The following is an 18878-nucleotide window of genomic DNA, read 5'->3' as shown; positions in this document are numbered from 1 at the left end:
GTATAGTACGCCTGCCTCACCCAGGACCCAGTCCCTTTCTGCCTCTGCCTCTCAGGCACCATCTCTCCTATGTCTGTGTCCTGGGCCCTGTTCCTCAGGTCTGGTTTCGGAGGACAGATCCGAACCTTGAGAGATCGTGTATTCCCTCACCTGCTTAAGGCATGCTGAGGGACTGATGGGAGTGACCTGAGTTTGGAAGGGGGTGGGGACATCTCTGTGGATTCCTGGGAGAATCCTCACACCCTCCTGTCAGCCCAGGGGGCTGGGTTGTGTAAGGGGGGTTAGTACAGAACATGGTAACCAGTGACTCAACCTCCGGATTTCTTCCTCTCAGCTCAAGACCACTGCCCCTGACTCATTTCCAAGGTTCTGGGTGGTGGGTCCTGGGTTACTTCAGCATCAGCCCCAAGCTTCTTTCCCACAGCTCTGAATTGTGTCTGTCCCCAGTACCCCCTCTCCTGTCAGCTCCTCCAGGTGGCAGCCTGGCAGAGGCTTTCTGACTAGCACTGAGTCTGGGGGTGAAGAACCATACCCCCACCTACCTCTGCATAGCCCCACTGTTAGGGACAAGCCACCCGATCCCAGAATAAGGCAGAGTAGCTGAACACACCCCAATCCTTACGTCAGATCATCTCACAGGGAGACGATGGGGAGGGCTTTTAACCTGATCTGAATTGATTTTGGCCAAAGTAATTGATTCAAGTATTTGTTGACCGTTTTTTATGTGCCAGTTCCCTACTAGGTGCTGAGAATACTGTAGTGAACAAAACAAACCCAGATCTTAGCTGAAGGAATGGAAAAAAAAGTCAATAAACAAATATGCTGGATGTCTTCCTTTGCCCCTCCAGTTCCCCCCTCTACCCTTTACCACCCTACCCTGTCACCCTACCCTAAACTTCCAACAGGGTGAGGGGAGACCAGCAGGAGACTGGAGGGCAGGAGGGGAGTGAAGTTAGTGTTTATCCCCTGGCTCCCTCCCTGACACGGCTCCTCCACACAATTCCCTCTCACAGGAGTCCCCTGCCCTTAAGGCCTGCAGGGTAAGGACTCGCCTGCTGACTGGAGCCCAGGGTACTTCAACCCTTGTTGCTTTCCCTTAGCCCAGTGCACACCTTTATGGAGTACCTTCATTATAAGTTCTTCATTATCTGTTACCCCCATTTGAATATGCCCATTGGGAAAACAAACAGAGAAGAAGGCTATTTTAGTTGAGATGGTCAAGGACTCTCTGAGGAGGTGACATTTAAGTTGAAGCCTAAAAAGTGAGGAGGAGGATGCACCAAATCAGAGGGAAGGGTAAACAGCAGGGAGAACAACTGCAAAGTCCCTGAGGTGTCTGGGTGATCAAGAAAGAGAAAGGAAGGTGAGCATGCCTGGCTGAGTGGAAAGGAGGTAGGGGATAAATAAGAAAAATGCCCTCCTTGACTCTAGAATGGAGTTGCAGATGATTCTCTTTTCATTCCCTCTGCGGAGAAGGACAGTCCTTACTAAGCTGGAGTAGGACAGAGAACAAGTTTCCCTGCTCTTGGGGTCTGCTTTTCCCCACCCCAAGTCCCTCCTCTCACCTTTACCACAGTAGAGGTGCTGAGGGAAAGGAGAAGGCAGAGAGAGGGAACCCAGGCAAGAGCTCAACCCTGCCTGGGGAAGGAGCAAGGACCTGGAAGGCGGTTACTCTTAAATACCAGCAAATCAAGGTCCGAACAACACACACGTGCATTCCTATTGCTTTAGAATCCACAGCTCAGGTCCCAGCAGAACTGGGGCCCAGGACCAGAGTCCTGGGCTGAGAGACAAGTTCTCCAGGCCACAGGGAAGCTGCAGAGAAGAAGGAAGGCTGTGGGGAGATTCCGTGTAGAGGGAGGAAGCTGCCCAAGGTGAGCCTGCCAAGGTCAGTCAGCGGTGGCGGTAGCTTGTGAAAGCTGCTCCCCCTGCTCAGTGCACACCTCCCCCCCCCCCCACGGATTGCCACATGCCTGGCCCCCAAGGGCCCCCATTCCAGTGTTGCAAGATCCCGGTTGGGGTTATGGGGGTGGAAAGGGGCCTCTTTACCTCTACCCCCTACCCTTCCCCGAGCCAGCAAGGGGGCTACGGGATGGAGGGGGCCATCTAGGAGATGCTGAGGCAACAGTAGGCAGAGCAGCTGAGGTCCTGTGCACCTCTGTTTCCACAGGCTAGCCACTTCCCATCACCAGCCCTCAGAGACAGATCTCTCCTCCCAGAACTCAGCATGTACTGCTCAAAAGTGGGAGCAGTCCAACCTGGACCAACTCTTGGCTGGCCTCTGTCAGTTGCTCCTAAGAGCAGGCCTGGTCTGTTCTCAGAAAAGCCTCAAAAGCACATGAGAAATACCCTGAGGCTACTCCCATCGAAAGAGGGTGGGCATTTTCAGAAGAAAATTGCTGTACACACACAAAAAAAATCAGTTGCCATTGCATCGATTCCGACTCACGGCAACCCCATGGGTTATAAAATAGAGCTGCTCCATAGGGTCTTCTTGGCTGTAATCTTACCAAAGCAGATCACCAGGCCTTTCTTCCGTGGTGCTGGGTGGGTTCAAATCGCCAGCTTTTAGATTAGTAGACATGAGCACTGTTTGCACCACCAAAGGTCTTAAAAGGGCTGTAACTGACCATCAATTCCAACTTTGTGGAGCAGCAGAATGGTCCTAGGAGCTGGGAAAGGGAAGGATTCCTAATAAGCAGAAATCCACCTGCAGGCCTCTTGCCTCTACTCTTCTGCACAGAAATGGGACTCAGGTAGGCAGAGGCAAGCTGCACACTGAATGAACCCATTCCCCTCACCCTGCAAGCTAAACTTCACTCCAAAGCTCCAAACTGTCCAAACCCCTGTTGCCCCCCACACCTAGGGTTGTCGCCTCTGGCCAGGCCATCCAACCCTGCTGCAATCGGGACGGTTTGCAAAACGCCTGCTAGCTCCCGCCTTGTCACCATCTGAGGTTAGGACTGTGCTCGGGAGATAAGCCCAGGCCCCACCCGCCTGTCCCAGAGTGAGACTGCTGGCCTGCTGCAATCAGGACGGTTTGCAAAACCCCTGCTGGCTCCAGCTCTGTCACCATCTGAGGTTAGGGCTGTGCCCTGGAGATAAAGTCTAGCCCCGCCTACCAGCCCTGCCTTCAAACCTCACAGGCAGCATGGCCTCAAAAAACAAAGCTCCTGGGGAGCCTACTCAGGGTCTGGAAGCCTTGCTCAGGCCCAGAGCCAAGACTCCTTTACCCTGGTCCTCTCCTCACCTCTTCTCCTTTCCATGTCTAACCTCACCTTTGCACACTGCCCTCATTACCATCCTCTTCCCTCCCTCTCCTCACCTTCCATCTTCTAGCCTCACCCTTCCTCTTTCCTCACCTCCCTCCTACCTTCTCCCCCCATTCATTCGTTCATTTGCTCAAACAAACAACAACCCAAACCAGTTGCCATCCAGTTGATTCCAGCTCACGGTGACCAAACCCAAAACCAAACCCACTGCCATCGAGTTGATTCCAATTCATAACAACCCCATACGGTTTCCAAGGCTGTCAATGTCTATGGAAGGAAACTGCCACATCTTTCTCCCTCAGAGCCACGGTTGGTTTTGAACCACCGACCTATTGGTTAGCAGCTGAGTGCTTTAACCATTGTGCCACCAGGGCTCCTTCATGGTGACCAAGTACTTATTAAACACCTACTCTGGGCCAGGTGCTTTGCTTGTTTTAGGGGCTACCGGATAAACGAGGAAGACACTCCCTGCCCTGGTGGGGCTTGTGGAATAGTGAAGGGGGCAAACATAATACCACAAATAAACATATAATTCTAAATCGTGAGCAGGGCTATGTGGTAAAAGTAAAGGGATGACTAATGACAGGTATTAACAAGGGCACCTGATTTCAATATGGAGGTCAGGAAAGGCTAATTTGCAGAAGTAACATAAAAGCAGATATCTAAAAGGTGAGAAGGAATTTGACAAAAAGTGGGGTTCCCATCAAAGAGTAAACCAAAAAAAAAAAAACCAAACGCTTTGCCTTCGAATGGATTCCTAGCGACCCTATGGGACAGAGTAGAACTGCCCCACAGGGTTTCCAAGGAGCAGCTGGTGGATTCAAGCTGCTGAGCTTCTGGTTAGCAGCTGAGCTCTTAACCACTGTGCCACCAGGGCTCCCATCAGAGAATAGCGTATGTAAAAGCTCCAAAGCAGGTCCTTTCGTTCACTGACAGAAGGTGCAGGTGGCCAGGCCAGTGACTGACAGAGAGAAGGAAGAATGAGCTCAGAGAGGAGGACGAGGGCAGGTCTCTCTCGGACGGGATTCAGAGTATCAGAGGGAGGACCAGGCTTCCAAAGGAAGAGGACATGTTCTCTCTTTAAGTGAGAAATAGAAGAGATGGCAGCACATAGGTTTGTAGCAGACTGAAGATGATCCTTTCTAATGGTTTCTATTTGCACTGTGAAAGAAGAGGCAACTACAAAGGGACTGAGCAAAGGGGAGGCTTGAAGGTGTACAAGCCTAGTTGCTGAGAGTGGAAAAGGAGCTAATTGTTGAGATTCCTGTCTTGGGAGGGCTCAATTGAAGTTGATGATGATCGTTGTAGAGCACCAATAGTCTGTCCTTTGGGATGATTTCCTTCAGGGGACCTTAGCTGCTTGGGGACCGTTGTAGAGAAGATAAATGTTGGTTTCATCTAGAGTTGGGGTTTAACCAGAAGGTGAGATGGAAAGGATAGACAAGTAAGGGCATCGAAGGCATTTACATAAGAGGGATTGTAGTGGTGAACCTGGAACCCAAGGTGCATGCGGAGAGATGTAAAGACAGGAACGGGCTGATGGAAAAAAGTAGAAGGGCCAGTGCATCCTCAGTGAGTGAAAAGAACAGCTGCACTGAGCCAACTTGAGCAAACAAAACTTAAAGAAAGGAGATCTTATCCACGGGCAGGTGTTTGATTCAGTTATTTCATAGGTGCTGCAGTTCCAGGTGATGATAAGGCTCAGACACGGACCAAAAACCCAAAAACCAAACCAAGTGCTGTCGAGTCGATTCCGACTCATAGCGACCCTACAGGACAGAGTAGAACTGCCCAGTGGTTTCCAAGGAGCGCCTGGTGGATTCGAACTGCCGACCCTTTGGTTAGCAGCCATAGCACTTAACCACTACGCTACCAGGGTTTCCCAGCCAGGGACAGATTACCCATAAGCAAGGTATGCACAGGCTTACTTGTGCTTACTTATAATCTGTAGCGCAAAATTTCACCTGTTTTTCACCATGTCACAGGTGTGGTGAAACCCATGTGAAATTGTTCACTACAGATTAGCAGGTAAACACAATTAAGCCCATGGGTACCTTGTTTACCGGTTAATCCGCCCCTGGGCTCCGGGTGTGACTCTGAGAGTGGTTTGCTAAGGTGGCATGAAGAAGAAGATTGTGAGAAATGAGAGGGTGAAGAAGCTGAGAGTTCAGCACACTGGATGGAGCACCCACGTGGATGATGACCACACCTAGGATGACTGCTCTCCTCACTCCATTCTCATTCCTACATCCTCTCTTTCACCTCCACTTCATCATCGCCATCCTCTCTCCTTATCTCTAATTTCCTTACCTCTACACCTTCTTCATCACCTCCATCCTTGTGTCCCCCAAAAGATATGCTGAAGTGCTAAGCCTGGTACCTGTGAAAGTGACCTTGTTTGGAAACAGGATCTTTGAAGATGTTATCGGTTAAATTGACAAGAGGTCATAATGGAGTAGGGTGGCCTTAATCCAATCTGAGTGGTGTCTTTATAGAAGAGGAAAAGAGACACAGACAGAGGAAGGACAGTCCCGTGAAGATGCCTCTACAAGCCAAAGAACACCTAGGGGCTACCAGAAGCTGCAAGAAACAAGAAGGGGCCTTCCCCTAGAGACTTCAGAGGGCGCGTGGCCAGCCCACACATTGATTTGGACTTCTAGCCTCCAGAACCATGAGCCAATAAATTTCTGTTCTTATAAACCCTTCAGTTTGTGCTATTTTGTTATGATTGTATTAGATTGAAAGTAATACAATCTCCATCCTCTCTAACGCCACCCTCTCTTATCACCTCATCCTCTCTCCTTATCCCCACTGTCTCTCCTCGTCCAGCTTGTCTCCTAACCCTCATCTTTTCAGCCTGTTCCTTTCATCGCAATTTTATTTCCTCTCCACGCTGTGCACTTGAGAAGCAAAGCCTGTGCTCAGAAGCCTGACTTTTTATTGTTGTTAGCTGCCATTGTGTCAGCCCCCAACATACAGTGAACGCAGGCACAGCGGAACAAAACGCTGCCCAGTTCTACGCCACTTGAGTTCAAATCCCACAGCGCCACTTGCCAAAAGTTGCCTCCTTTTGCAGTGTCTCAGTTGTAAAAACTCATAAGGTTGCTGGAAGGATTACATGAATATCAAGTGCTTGGAACAAAGGACTCGCTCAGTAAAATAATTATTCTTCTCATCCTCTCTCCTCACTTCCTTGCTCTTTTCCTCACTTTCATCTTCTCATTTCCATTATCGCTCTGCAGAGAGGCAGAGATGAATAAGATTCAGTCCATGTTCAAAGTCTAGCTGGGGAAACAAACACAAAAATAAATGTCCGGATAATATAGTAAGTGCTACTTCAAAGATGTGAAAGAAATGCTAAAGAAAAACTAAGTCTGCCTAAGGGGGTAAAGAAAACACTCAACACGCAGATTACCTTCAGCTGGTCCTTTAAAGAGAAGGAAGAATTTGGCAGGCAAAGGCAGGAAGGAGGTACTCCAGCAGAAGCAGCACAAGGTGTTTATACATACTCATGTGTGAAATTAGCCGTAGATCAACTCCTACCCAGGCAGGGGCGCACCTACTTCAGTATGGCCACAAGGGAGCAGCAAAACCTTAGGAGTGGCTGCAGGCCAGAAAACCTGAGGAGAGTCAAACAGATCATGAAGTCATCGCAAGAATCCTAAGAGGAGATTCTTCCCAGATTGAGCTGACTGAATCATTCAGAAAAAAAAAAAGGCTCGGGTACTTGGAGAAAAAGCCCAGGTTTGTCTTAGATAAAAAACAAGAGTTCCCTAAATATGGGTGCACATGTAATAAAAGACAGTTCTCTGAGTGAAAAGCGTATGTTTCATATGTACTCTTCACTCGACTTAGTATTTACCATGAACCAGACACTGTTCTCAGCGCTTTACAAATATTCACTTACTCCTCGTAACAACCCTATCTAAAACCCATTGCCAGCAAGTCGATTCCCACTCATAATGACCCTATAGGACAGAGTAGAACTACCCCATAGAGATTCCAAGGAGTGCCTGGTGGATTTGAACTGCCAACCTTTTCGTTAGCAGCTGTAGCTCTTAACTGCTATGCCACCAGTGTTTCCATAACCCTATCAGGTAAGTACAATTATCATCCCCATTTTGCAGATTGGGAAAATGAGGCACTTGGCCAAAGTTACATGAATAGAAAAGTGGTAGTTGGTTTCGTTCCAGAATTTGGGCACCCCTCTTTTAATCAGTAGTTCCAGCAGAGCTCCGGTACTTAGGGAGTATAAGATGCAGTCTTCCTAGGAAGTCAGCAGCCCTTCTCTAAATACTAGTCCTTGTTCAGTCACTAATTAGCCATGTTGCCTTAAGACATATCACTTCACCTCTTGTTTTTATTCAAAAGTTAAATAATGGGGTTAGGTTCAGTTCCTTCATCCCAAAACTGTAGACTAGGCCCTGTGGGCTGTGCGGAGTGCTGTGGATACAAAGACGGACAGGAAGCAGGCCCACCTTCAAGGAGTTCAGGATGTGGAGGGAGGGCCACTAAGCCAACAATTATAACAGACGATGACAAGTGTTCTCTGAGGAGCTGGGAGACGGAGCCTGTCCTGTGAAGTAGACCCCCTCCCCCTCTAGCAGGTGTGGAATTTGGGCAGGAGGTGTTAAGAAAGGCTTCCCACAGTAATTACAGGAAAGGTAGGCATTAGCCAGAGAGCTGGGGAGGAGGGGTATCCAGGCAAGGGAAACAGGATGTGAAAACATAGCGTGAGCAAAGAGAACAAAGAGAGCTCCAAGAGTCCTGTAAGAACATCTTCGAACATCTTCTATTGATCTCCATTTTTGGGCCTATAAGCCCCGTACACCTAATCCAACAGCCTCTCGTAGGGGTATCAATCAATGAACGTGTATTTGTTGACACCTACTAAGCACATTACACAGACACAGATGCTTCAAAGTCTTGCAGCTTATTTAGAGTCACCCAGATGTCATATTGGGGCTTGTGAAACGCTGAAGCCTGGTTTATCTATCTCGGAGGAGGTAGGCAAGCATCTATGAAGCAAAGAATTCCTTCCACATATGCATTATATTGACACTAATTTTTTAGTTCCAGGAAACTTCCAAAGTTTCCCACTTAGGAAAGCAGAGCAATTGGGATGAGGGATGGAAGATTAGGAGAACATTCATCATGGATGAGGCAGGTCACTGGAGACCTCAGGAATAACATCTCCCCCCCACCAGCGCTCCACCTCTGGCACCCTGGGAAGAGGGCAACTTTGGCCCTCGAGTTCACATCCGATCTCCTGGCAGGGAACCGTAGACTTAGTCAACAAGGCTCAAATCTTGAAAAAATGCGCAAGAGTGGTGGAGGGGATATTGAGAGAGATAGTAGAGTAGAAATCCAGAAACAAGTGAGCCAGGGAAGAAGGGAGCAGAAAACAGGGTCCAGGGCAGGCTGTGCAGAGATTCTGAAGGAAGATGTTACTGCTGCTGCTATTCCTGAGGGCTGCCACAAGCAGATGTCTACATGATGAAACGCAGAAGTCTGTGAGCCTTCTCAGATCTCCTTTCTCTCAACTTCTCCCAAATGTCCGCTCTTCCTTCCTCACCCACCCTGGCTCCCGTGATCCTCAACCCCTCCGAATCCAAACCTGTTATATTGGAGGTCCTGTATCAGATGGAGCCTTGGGTCCTGAGGGAGATGGGATGAAAGAGGATTCTCGAGCTATGGCCGCAGTGAGTGAGGCTGCTCAGAGAATCCAGAGTGTCCTAGCGGGTAAGTGAGGGAACAGAGAGGGTCAGGGAAGGCTGAGGAGCACAGAGGTCTAAGGGAGGGAGACCAACACAGAAAAGGAACTCTAAGATGTTGAGGTGAAGCTGGCCGCTTGTCCCATTAAGTCCCTCCAGTGCAAGGACCTCTGCTTCTGAATCGAGACCCTGCCCAGTACTGCCATGCTGTCTGGGGAGACCCAGATACCCCAAACTACCACAGGTAAGTTGATGTCATTTAGGGGTATACCTTTCCAGTGATACCCCTAAAATCTCCAGCTCACCTACAGATTTCCATTCTTGATAGGTGCAGCCTTTTGAATTCAGGGTACAAAGGAGAGAGTTGCCTAGGGGCAAAGGTGAGAGCAACTTCTCAGATGGGGATCAGAAGTTCTTCAGCCTGCCTAGACTTCTCTAAGACCAATGTCATCAGAATTACTTACTGTGCTTTTTACCAATACAGACTCCTCCCACGACTTATTAAATCAGAGACTGGGGCAGGGGCAGGGGAGTTAGATTCAAGACACTGTATTCTAACTAGCTGCCTAATGACACTAAGAAAAAGGATAGACTCATTGCCCCTATTCCTAGTACCCATATTCCTACTGTACTATTTCCCAGCCCATCTGCTAAGCTAGATGCTACATTTCACTCCCTACCAGATTCCTGACGCCCATCTCCGTGGTTATGCCTTGTGGCCAGAACAGGGTCCCCCACAACTGGTCCAGCCAGATGGACCTGGGGTCCACAACACTGATTTTCTTCTGTATGTGCGGGTTGCCCATACTTCCAAGTGCCATCGAGAGGTGAGGTTCAAATCAAATCATTTTTCCATACTCTGCCTCTCTTAACCCTAAATCTCATGGTGAAGGGTAGAGAGTACAGAAAGCACCGTTTTTATTAAATTGTACTCATTTGGGGTAACTTGGAGCATGCTGATAAAGGCTGGGTGGGAACAAAGAAAAAAAAAAGACCCAAGCCATTCCTTTGTGCCACTCCTGAAGCCCCCTGGTTCTCCATTTTCAGTGAGATTTCTTCTGTTACCCCACTTCCCTCCTTTCCACCCCTATCTTGTCCTGGCCTGTCCACAGCCCTCTGTAATAGCCTATGCTGCCTGCTGCCAGCTGGACTCAGAAGACAGGCCCCTTGCTGGTACCATTGTCTACTGTGCCCAACATCTCACCAGCCCGAGCCTCAGCCATAGTGACATTGTCTTGGTGACTACTGCATAATGAGTAACATTATGTATTACACACAAACAGGTTTGGGGTGGCGGGTGGAGGACAAGTCACTTAGCTTCCTATGAAGTGGAAGAACCCATTGAGGATGGAAGAGAAGGTGTCTCAAGCTCTAAGAACTGACTGGGCAGAGGTTGGTCAATCTGCTGCCCATCCAGTTCCCTCAATCTACATTGTTTGGCCTTAGGCCACACTACATGAACTGCTCCATGCCCTGGGTTTCTCTGGACAGCTCTTCAAGAAGTGGAAGGAGTGCCCCTCAGGACTCAGTGGTGAGAGGAGTGAGGATCTTTCCACATCAACCAGAGGGAATAACTATCTCATGACCTCCTTCCCTCCAATTCTACTTCACCCTTCCAAAGTTTCCCTCTTCTCATATCACCTTCTCCCATTTCTGTACTCAGTGAGAGAGAACTGTTCCACAAGGCAACAAGTGACAAGGCAAGATGAGTGGGGACAGCTGTTTCTGACCACCCCAACTGTTAGCCACAGCCTGGCCAAACACTTGGGAGTGCTAGGAGTTTCACTGGGTGTTCCCTTGGAAGAAGAGGTGAGAAAAATTGGGGTGTTGGAAGAAAGGAGTAGCCAGGTAGCAATTGGCTATCTACCAATTCCTCCAGTAGGGTCCTTTCTCTTCACACTGGGAGGCCCGACTACTCCAGGGGTCCATAATGACTGCTACCTTTGATGGTGCCCAGCGCTCTCGACTTGACCCAATCACTCTTGCTGCTTTCGAAGACTCAGGCTGGTACCAAGTCAACCACAGTGCTGCACAGCAGCTGTTGTGGGGCCAGGGTGAGAAATAAGGGAAGAGAATTGCAGAGGGGCACTCATGACCCAAGTCAGATCAGGGGAAAGTAGGGGAGGTTGGAGGAATTATCCGCTATGGACTGCTAAGGTGCAATTGAAGCTCTAAGTATAGCTGGTGCTGAGTGATGTTTGGAACTTGATTTGCCTCTCTTCCTATCTCTCAAGCAGGATCTGGCCTGGAATTTGGCCTGTTGACTACATGTGAAACTGACTCTTCAGGCTTCTTCTGTACTGGCAGGTGTGTGTGTTGAACGGTTGGGGGGCTGTCCAGCTGTCAGTGATACTAGTGTCACTCTATCATCCCTTCCACACAGTGGGCTGGGCTGCCACTACCTGCACCTGGACAAGGGACGCTGCTCCTCAGATCCCATGCTGGGAGACTGTCGCATGTACAAGCCCTTGGTCAATGGGGTGAGTAGATTAGAGAGTGGAGAATGAAACTGAGTTGCCTGCAGAGAACTCTATCTACACAAACACTATCCTCCAACTTTCTGCCCTGCCCTTCAGAGTGAATGCTGGAAGAAGGAGAACGGATTCCCACCTGGGGCAGAGAATCCCCACGGGGAGATCTACCATTCCCAGAGTCGTTGCTTCCTTGCCAACCTCACTTCACAACTGCTCCCTGAGGACAAGACCAGGCATCCCTCTCAGATCCCACACCTCAAGGAAGGAGAGCTCACAGGCCGTTGCTACTTACATCAGTGCACGGAGAGGGGAGAATACAAGGTGCAGGTGGAGGGATCACCCTGGGTCCCATGCCTTCCAGGAAAGGCTATACAGGTGGGTACCATAAGTGGGATAGCTGTGGCACATAGGCAGAAAGAATTTTGAAACACTTATACAGTAATATATTCAAGCTATGTTGATGTTCATTCATTTTTTTACTGTCAACTGAGTCCATGACTCTGACCTATATCGTACCTTTTCCTTGGGACAGCTTGAACAAGTAATTGAGGGAGGCTATGAATCAGAATCGACTGGACAGCAACAGGTTTTTTTTTTTTTTTTTTTCAGTTTTGTAACTATACCATGCTACATACTTCTTTGCAGATACCTGGGTACCACGGTCTTCTCTTCTGTCCCCGGGGTCGGTTGTGTCAGACTAATGAAGGTGCCAGTGCGGTTACTTCCCTGCCCATGAGTGTTTCAACACAAGGCTTGCTATTGCAGCTATCTTTAGGATTAGCTGAGCCCCCAGGCCACTCCTTGGGGAAGGAACAGCGAGAAGAGCTGACAGAAGAAGTACTGCAGGCTCTGCTGAGCAGAGGAGGGACTGGCAGGTAAAGGGATGGTTCAGGCTGAGTATATAATGAACCAGCGCCAATGCTTTAAGTCCTTACTTCATAACCCTCCTCTGAAGTCTCTCTGTTCATCCCCCTTCTAAACCTGTACCTGTTTCATGAGACACTCTTCCAGGGACCATACCTTCATTAAGAAATCCCAATGTCCATTTAGGTGCTATTTCCACAGCCCATCAATTACTGCTAGTCTGGTGTTCACTGTGCATATGTGGCAGTCCCCTGGCTGCCAAGGGCCTTCAGTTGGTATGCTGCACAGGACCTTGACCCTGACTCTCCAGGAGAAGCCCCTAGAAGTATATTATGGAGGAGCTGTCTTTACCACAGAATACAAGTAAGTTAATAGTTTTCTTTCAAAACTCAATAGAGTTTGGGTATTTGGTATGGCATTCATTAAGCACTATTGTGTGTACATTGTCCTAGAGATGACAGATTATGTATTTCAAAGAACTGTTAGCAGATCCCTAACATGATCACCTCAGAGCATCACTGTGCCCCACCCCCACTGCCAATTCTAGTTTCCCCATCTCTAGATGTAGGGAAGCTACAGTGCTTTTCCTTTGTTAACCAATACCCAAGCATCTTGTCTAGCTACCTAGGCACCATAGTCTGACTCCTCCCTTAAGCTACCTCCTTCACTGCCCAGTTGTCTCTTCCTCGAAATTTAAGTTGCTGAAAGACTTGAATTTTGGTCATATTCCTACTTTCAGGTTTTCTATCCCCCCTCATTGATTTCCTGTTTTAACACTTGTATAAAGCAGGGTTTCATGAATTCTGTATAATATAGAGCCCTTCACTTCCTAAACCTAGGTACTATTTCAGGCCAATTACTTTCTATGCTCCTAGGTTGCTGGCTACCTCGAACCCTAATGGCTCCATGACCCATGTAGGTCTGTCTATGGGCCTTTGCCTAATGCTGCTAATCCTAATGGGTACGCTGGGAACCATGGCCTATCAGAAACGAGCTACCCTTCTGGTGGGACCATCTCCCCCTTATCATTCATCAGAGCTCCAAGGCACAAGGGGCCTAGCTGGAGGAGTAAGGGAGGTGTAATGACACTCAGAATATGACAGGAGTCGGGCAGAGGATTATTTCTCGGGAGAAATCTGGGTGAAAAGTCTATCTAGCATCTAGACTTAAGTTTTACTTTCTCAGAATGCCTCTTTCCCCAGCTATCAACTTTGTACTAGTCTTGCAAGGAAAAAAGAGACTTATGGTTCTGAAAATCTGTTCTTTATTTTGGTATAAAAAATAAACTCTTCAACCTGTAAAGAGTGTCACCTGTTTTCATAGTGAGCAAAGTTACAGAATAGAAACACCTGCTACTGTCTCTAAAGATACCACATATACTTTGGAAAGAAAGTCACTGCTATTTGGATTCAATGGAGGAGGGACTATCTCCCTCTTCTGATTTTCCATTATTTCACTAAATCATCACTGGGAAAACTAGTGGTTGGGATGTCACATGGTTATACCAGGAGGGCTCTACTTTATACTTATGAGCCAGCAGTAGGTCAAACTTGAGTTACAATGCTTTGGTTCCTTTTGGTTATAGCTGCAAAAGAAGCCATCAAATTCTTGGGAGCTTGATGTCTCTTGGAAAGAAGCAAGCTAGGAGGCAAACTGATGATCTGGATTTGCTTAGATGGAAAATATTTACGCTAAGAGTCCATTGATATGCTACTGTTAAAATGGCCATGCCTGTGCTGTCAGCGAGTTCAGTCAGCTCATCAGGTTACCATCTCCAGACCTCTGAGTGGCACATCCAAAATCAAGTCTCTCTGTAAACCTGTGGCCTCAACTCCAGCTGTAGTTGTCTTCTTTGATTTTAATGCCTATCAGTCCTTACCAGCTGTAGCGGCCACAGCTTGGTAAAACTTTGCCACAAAGTCTGGCTCAGTGACCTCCAGCTGCCTGACAAATTCATTGCGCTCCTGCTCGGCCCAACCTCGAAACCACTGATCCCAAAGACGGAGCTGGCACTCAAAGATACAAGGCGGTCGATTTGCCCCTGACAGATTAAGCTGCTCCAGACCATCCAGCAGTGGCTGTAATTTTCCTGGCACTGCCTTAGCTACCAGGTCCTGTAGGAAACGTTCACGCTGGGGACCTGACCAACTTGCAAACCAGTGCAGAACGCACTTCATCTCCCGGGATGTGATGTAAGACATGGAAGGAAGGGAGGAGTTAATAATATCGTCTGGCACTGAGGGTAAAGGAGAAGAGAAGGATAGTGGTATCGAAGGTGATGATTCCAGTGGCATCCTGAAACATAAAACACTGTTATATACTCTCTGGATAGCACAACAAAAACACAACTTTCTAGGAACAGGAGCTAAATCTAGCTCTCATCACACACAATCAGCGTCTACAGAGGAGATTACTTTTTATCAATTCAACTTACAGGAAAACAAGTTCTTTTTTTAGATTATTATCCAACTGCCTTAGAGAAGGCACCCAAGAATAACATTTTATGGAAATATTTGCCAACCTTCTCTCTTTCTCAAACCCATTACCCTCCTCAACCACTGCCTCCCTCCATTTTTCTTACAAAGAATTTAAAAATAATTATTTCTTATTCCTTTCCCTCCTACTTCTATGCTCCAGGTTGGGTAAAGGAAAAAAAAAAGATTGATGTTGGTCCATCACATCTTTCCTAAAATAAAGGTACACATTTTCTTAATCTAGTTTATGCAGCTGGTCCAGGCCTGTATTAGTCACTGTGGAGCTATCAATGGTGAAAAAAGAGAAAGAAAAAAAAAATCACATAGGATGAAAGAAGCTTCTTTGCTATGTGCGTTGTTGTTATTAGCTGCCATCAAGTCAGCCCCTGGCTCATGGCGAACCCATGCACATGGGGGTCAGACTTGCGATCCAAAACGTTTTCACTGGCAGATTTTTTTGGAAGTAGATTGCCAGGCCTTTCTTCTTAGTCTGGAAGGTCTGCTGAAACCTGTTTAGCATCACAGTAACACACAACCCTCCATTGTCAAATGGGTGGTGGCCTGTGCTTTAAGTGGTCTGGCCTATAATCAAATCTGGGTCTCTAGCACGGAAGAATTCTTCCATTGAACCACCACTGCCTTCTACTATATGCGCGTAACATAAAAACAAAACAAAAAAACCCAAACCCACTGCCTTCGAGGGCTATGTGCATTAAAAAAAAAAAAATTTTAGTGCCTCTAAAATAGCCCAAGAAATTCATAACATTCATTACCTCCTTATGTTTCCTGTAAAAGCACAAGGGAAAATTAAACAGCAGAATGAGGGCCTCATCCAAAATAAACACAGTAAGAAAACCACGAAAAAAACGCCAGGTGTTTATTCAGGACTCTGAAAGTCTGGTTGGTTTGATAGCTTAGGGATCTAACTAAGTGTTATACCCTTGCATATGTATAACAATGTCCTTGAAGCATTTTCCCTAATGTTTTTTTTTTAAATATAATACCTACTGAAGGCCTGTGATTGATTTTGCATCACTAATGCAACTGGAAGGTCAGCCAACACGAAGTGTTCCGGTCCCAGAGTTTGAATCTCTAACAACGAAAACCTGAAACTACTTGTCTATGACCCATTTTACTGTTTCTTCTGTTGCAAACTGAATGATTTGTAGCGTAAAATAAAGAAAACCCTAAACAATTAACACCAGTACTAAACCAGGGTGCGTGGCGGCGGCGGAGGGAGTGTGTTTTTCACAGTGCCTCTACAAGCAGCACTTCCTCCTAAAGGAACTTTATTCTCTTATTTGAAGAAAGGGAGAACTTTTCCAGAATCTTGCCCCACGGCTTCCACGGCAAAATTCAAGTTCGGTGATCATTTCCTTCCTAGTCTGAATCCCCAAAGTAGTTACCTCATCTCTTCTGCTACAGCCCACCTGCAGACTTCTGTACAACCCCGTTTAGTTTGCTCTGGTGCAAAACTATTTAGCCCGTAAAGGAGGACGTGGACAATGACGCTTATACTCTTCTTCGGTTAGCTTACAGAGGGAAGAAAAACCTCAACTTTGGCTTACAATCAAACACATGGGTCTAGAGACACGGTGCTACCACCTGCCCTCTTGAGAGGAAACGGGACTCAACATTCTCAGGCCCCAGAAACAACAACGTATCCTTAGATGGGAGTGGCGGAGGCTCAGATGATGAAGCGGGTGGGGGTGGCGGCGGCGGCGGGAAACTTGCCCTACTGAGGGTAATTTGAAAACTCCGAGTCAGACCCGGCCCAGGGAGGGGCTTCTACCCAGCTTACCTCCCCTCTCCTTTCAAAGGGCACCCGGAGACGGTCACAAGAGTCCTTGGACTCCAACTATCGCCGCCGCTTCCATATTTCCTGAAAACCCTAAGCACGGCCAGCCGAACAGCCCACGCACTTCCGGTCCCAGACCAGCCCCAGACACCCAAGCGCCTCAGCGCCTCAGCCCTAGGACCGGAGATAGCCGAATAACTCCGACTCTGGTTATGCCAGAGTCGAGGGCTTCCGAATAGAGTCGGTTCAAAGCCTCCGTAAGACGAAGTTAACCGAACTCTGAAAGCAGGGTCAGGGAGGGGAAGCTGCTGTGAAGATACGAAGAACTGATTGGTGCCGATGTGGAGACGGAAATACCCGAGCAGTTCCGGAGGAACCCGGGGAGTTCTGAGTGGTAATCGAGGGGTTGACTATGGTAGTGGGCGGGGTCAGCTGGGTACGTTCGAAGGGCGTTGGCGGAAATTACCGAAGATGCCCGAAGCCGTCGGGACGGGACCCGAGTACCTCACGCAAGATGGCGGAGCTGGAGGAGGTGACTCTGGACGGGAAGCCTCTTCAGGCGCTGCGGGTGACCGACCTGAAGGCCGCACTAGAGCAGCGAGGCCTAGCCAAGAGCGGGCAAAAGAGTGCCCTGGTCAAGCGGCTCAAAGGGGTGAGAAGACGGCGTTGCCGGGGTGTCGGAGGGGAGCGGACCCGGTAGAGACGAGTCTCTGCCGCGGCGCAGGCGCAGTGTCCGGGCTCGGCGCGAGCTCGCTCAGGCCGCCAGCGCGAGCCTAGAGATCCGCGCGCACGGTGGTTGGTGAGGTTCGCGCTGGAATAGAAATCGCGCCGGTTCCCGCCTTAACGGCAGCAGCGCGAGCCCAAAATGGGAGGGTGCGCGCTGCTCTCCTGGAGTGTCTATAAGCTCCTTCCCCCACCCCCTCCTTGTTTGTGTCTGTCGTTTCGGCGCATGCGCTGCAGAAGGAGTTAAATCCCACTACAACCACCGGCGTTGTTGGCCTGAAGGGGGGCGAGTTGGGCTGGGTTGGAGTTAGGGGTAGAATTGGGCGGAGGGTTGATAGGGTTGGTATCGGTATCGCAAAAATAGGATTAGGGTAGTGTAAAAAGTCTGCTTGATTAGATTAGGAGGTGAGATGAAGCGAAATCTTCGTTTGAAGGGACTTTTTAAAGAGTGGTGTATGATTTATAGGGTATCCAGAAGCAATTTGAGTGGATAAGAGTTTGATGAGTATTGGTGAGAGAGGTGAGGCAGTTTGATATATGTTGGGGGTTTTGAATCGGCTCTAGTAGATGAGGGTGATGGTGTCATAAGGTAGATGGATTGGTATATATAGGTTTGGTGTAAACTGAGGGGAGATGAGAATATCTTAGTTTTGATTAGGATTAAATAGGATACGTGGCAGGTAGTACAGATTAGGGCTAGGTTGGCTCAAGAATTGAGCTGACCAACCGTTGCTTATACAGAGGCTGGCGGGTTTTGTTTGTTTTTCCTTTTTGGGGGGGTGAATTGAGTCAGACCACAGTTTACAAGGTCTGTGGCTAGTTGGTCTGCAGCCTTCTCTGGAATTTTTATAAATTTGATAAATATAGGTGTCACTCAGCTGGAAACTACAAGTTCACTGAAGTAGATCTAGATAGAGGTTACTGTTTGACCAAGTAATTCAGTCAGACCAAAGCTAGCATCTCCATGATGATTACGTGTGTTTTAAGCTGGCTTAAGTATTTGAAGTGGTTTTAACCACCAGGACAGATTTAGAAGGGGCCTAGTCAAAAGTGCAGAGGATATAGAGATTCTAGTACTGGTCCTGTCACTGTCACTGATTTTATGGCATAACCAGATTATTGAGTCCCTGTGTGCCTGCATTTTACATCTGTATGTTTTTTTTATGTTGGGGAGCAGTAACCATGGCTACCTTTAAGGGTCTTCTGAAGATCAATGAGAACCATGTTAATAAAGGGCTTTGAGGTCCCTGGAAAAGGAGTACGGTTTAAGTGTATATGGTTAGTCATTGCATTCAATGAAAAGGTTGGGGGAGAAGCGCTTTTGTTTTTTTGTTTTTGTTTTTTTCCTTTATCCCTAGTTTCTGACATTTGCCCTTTTCTATACCAGGCTCTAATGCTAGAAAATTTACAGAAACACTCGACACCCCATGCTGCATTCCAGCCAAATTCCCAGGTAAGAAAGAACATTTGTGAGATGGAGCAGGCTGTTTGGATGTACAGACACTAGAAAGACATGGTGTTCTCTAGTTGATGCTTAATTCCTTAAAATATTTTCCTTA

At 47.9% G+C, this 18878-nt stretch overlaps 3 protein-coding genes and 1 long non-coding RNA gene across 4 annotated transcripts in view; 2 read left to right on the top strand and 2 right to left on the bottom strand.

Moving 5' to 3' along the window:
* Nucleotides 1-2720, bottom strand: part of LOC126083886 (uncharacterized) — a 40299-nt gene extending 37579 nt beyond the window's left edge. Inside the window, exon 1 of the long non-coding RNA XR_007518888.1 lies at nucleotides 2511-2720. This is a non-coding gene — a long non-coding RNA (uncharacterized LOC126083886). The remainder of the gene's footprint in view (nucleotides 1-2510) is intronic.
* A 5996-nt stretch (nucleotides 2721-8716) lies between these two features.
* On the top strand, nucleotides 8717-13407 carry CIROP (ciliated left-right organizer metallopeptidase). Its single transcript, XM_049897514.1, is given in 14 exon segments — nucleotides 8717-9014; nucleotides 9137-9230; nucleotides 9315-9366; nucleotides 9670-9813; nucleotides 10099-10224; nucleotides 10433-10517; nucleotides 10650-10795; nucleotides 10866-11040; nucleotides 11224-11293; nucleotides 11370-11466; nucleotides 11563-11835; nucleotides 12106-12335; nucleotides 12511-12687; nucleotides 13200-13407. Coding segments are annotated over 14 exon segments (2175 nt in total).
* A 164-nt stretch (nucleotides 13408-13571) lies between these two features.
* C10H14orf119 (chromosome 10 C14orf119 homolog) lies at nucleotides 13572-16853 on the bottom strand. Its single transcript, XM_049898827.1, has 2 exons — nucleotides 16600-16853; nucleotides 13572-14619 (listed from the first exon to the last, which is right to left on the bottom strand). The coding sequence occupies exon 2, from the start codon at nucleotides 14616-14618 to the stop codon at nucleotides 14193-14195; it is 426 nt and encodes a 141-aa protein (XP_049754784.1). The 5' UTR covers nucleotide 14619; nucleotides 16600-16853; the 3' UTR covers nucleotides 13572-14192.
* An 82-nt stretch (nucleotides 16854-16935) lies between these two features.
* The window catches only part of ACIN1 (apoptotic chromatin condensation inducer 1), a 33055-nt gene continuing 31112 nt past the window's right edge, over nucleotides 16936-18878 (top strand). Inside the window, 3 exon segments of the mRNA XM_049898043.1 lie at nucleotides 16936-17088; nucleotides 17090-17248; nucleotides 18707-18772. Of these exon segments, the coding sequence (XP_049754000.1) occupies nucleotides 16936-17088; nucleotides 17090-17248; nucleotides 18707-18772 (378 nt within the window).

Source organism: Elephas maximus, chromosome 10, assembly GCF_024166365.1.
Source record: "Elephas maximus indicus isolate mEleMax1 chromosome 10, mEleMax1 primary haplotype, whole genome shotgun sequence".
Taxonomy (NCBI): Eukaryota; Metazoa; Chordata; class Mammalia; order Proboscidea; family Elephantidae; genus Elephas; species Elephas maximus.
This window is presented reverse-complemented; position numbering and strand designations above follow the sequence as displayed.

Bases quoted from the DNA above. Each gene is read 5' to 3' on its own strand.
- C10H14orf119 (XM_049898827.1), bottom strand. From the start codon at position 14,618: ATGCCACTGGAATCATCACCTTCGATACCACTATCCTTCTCTTCTCCT.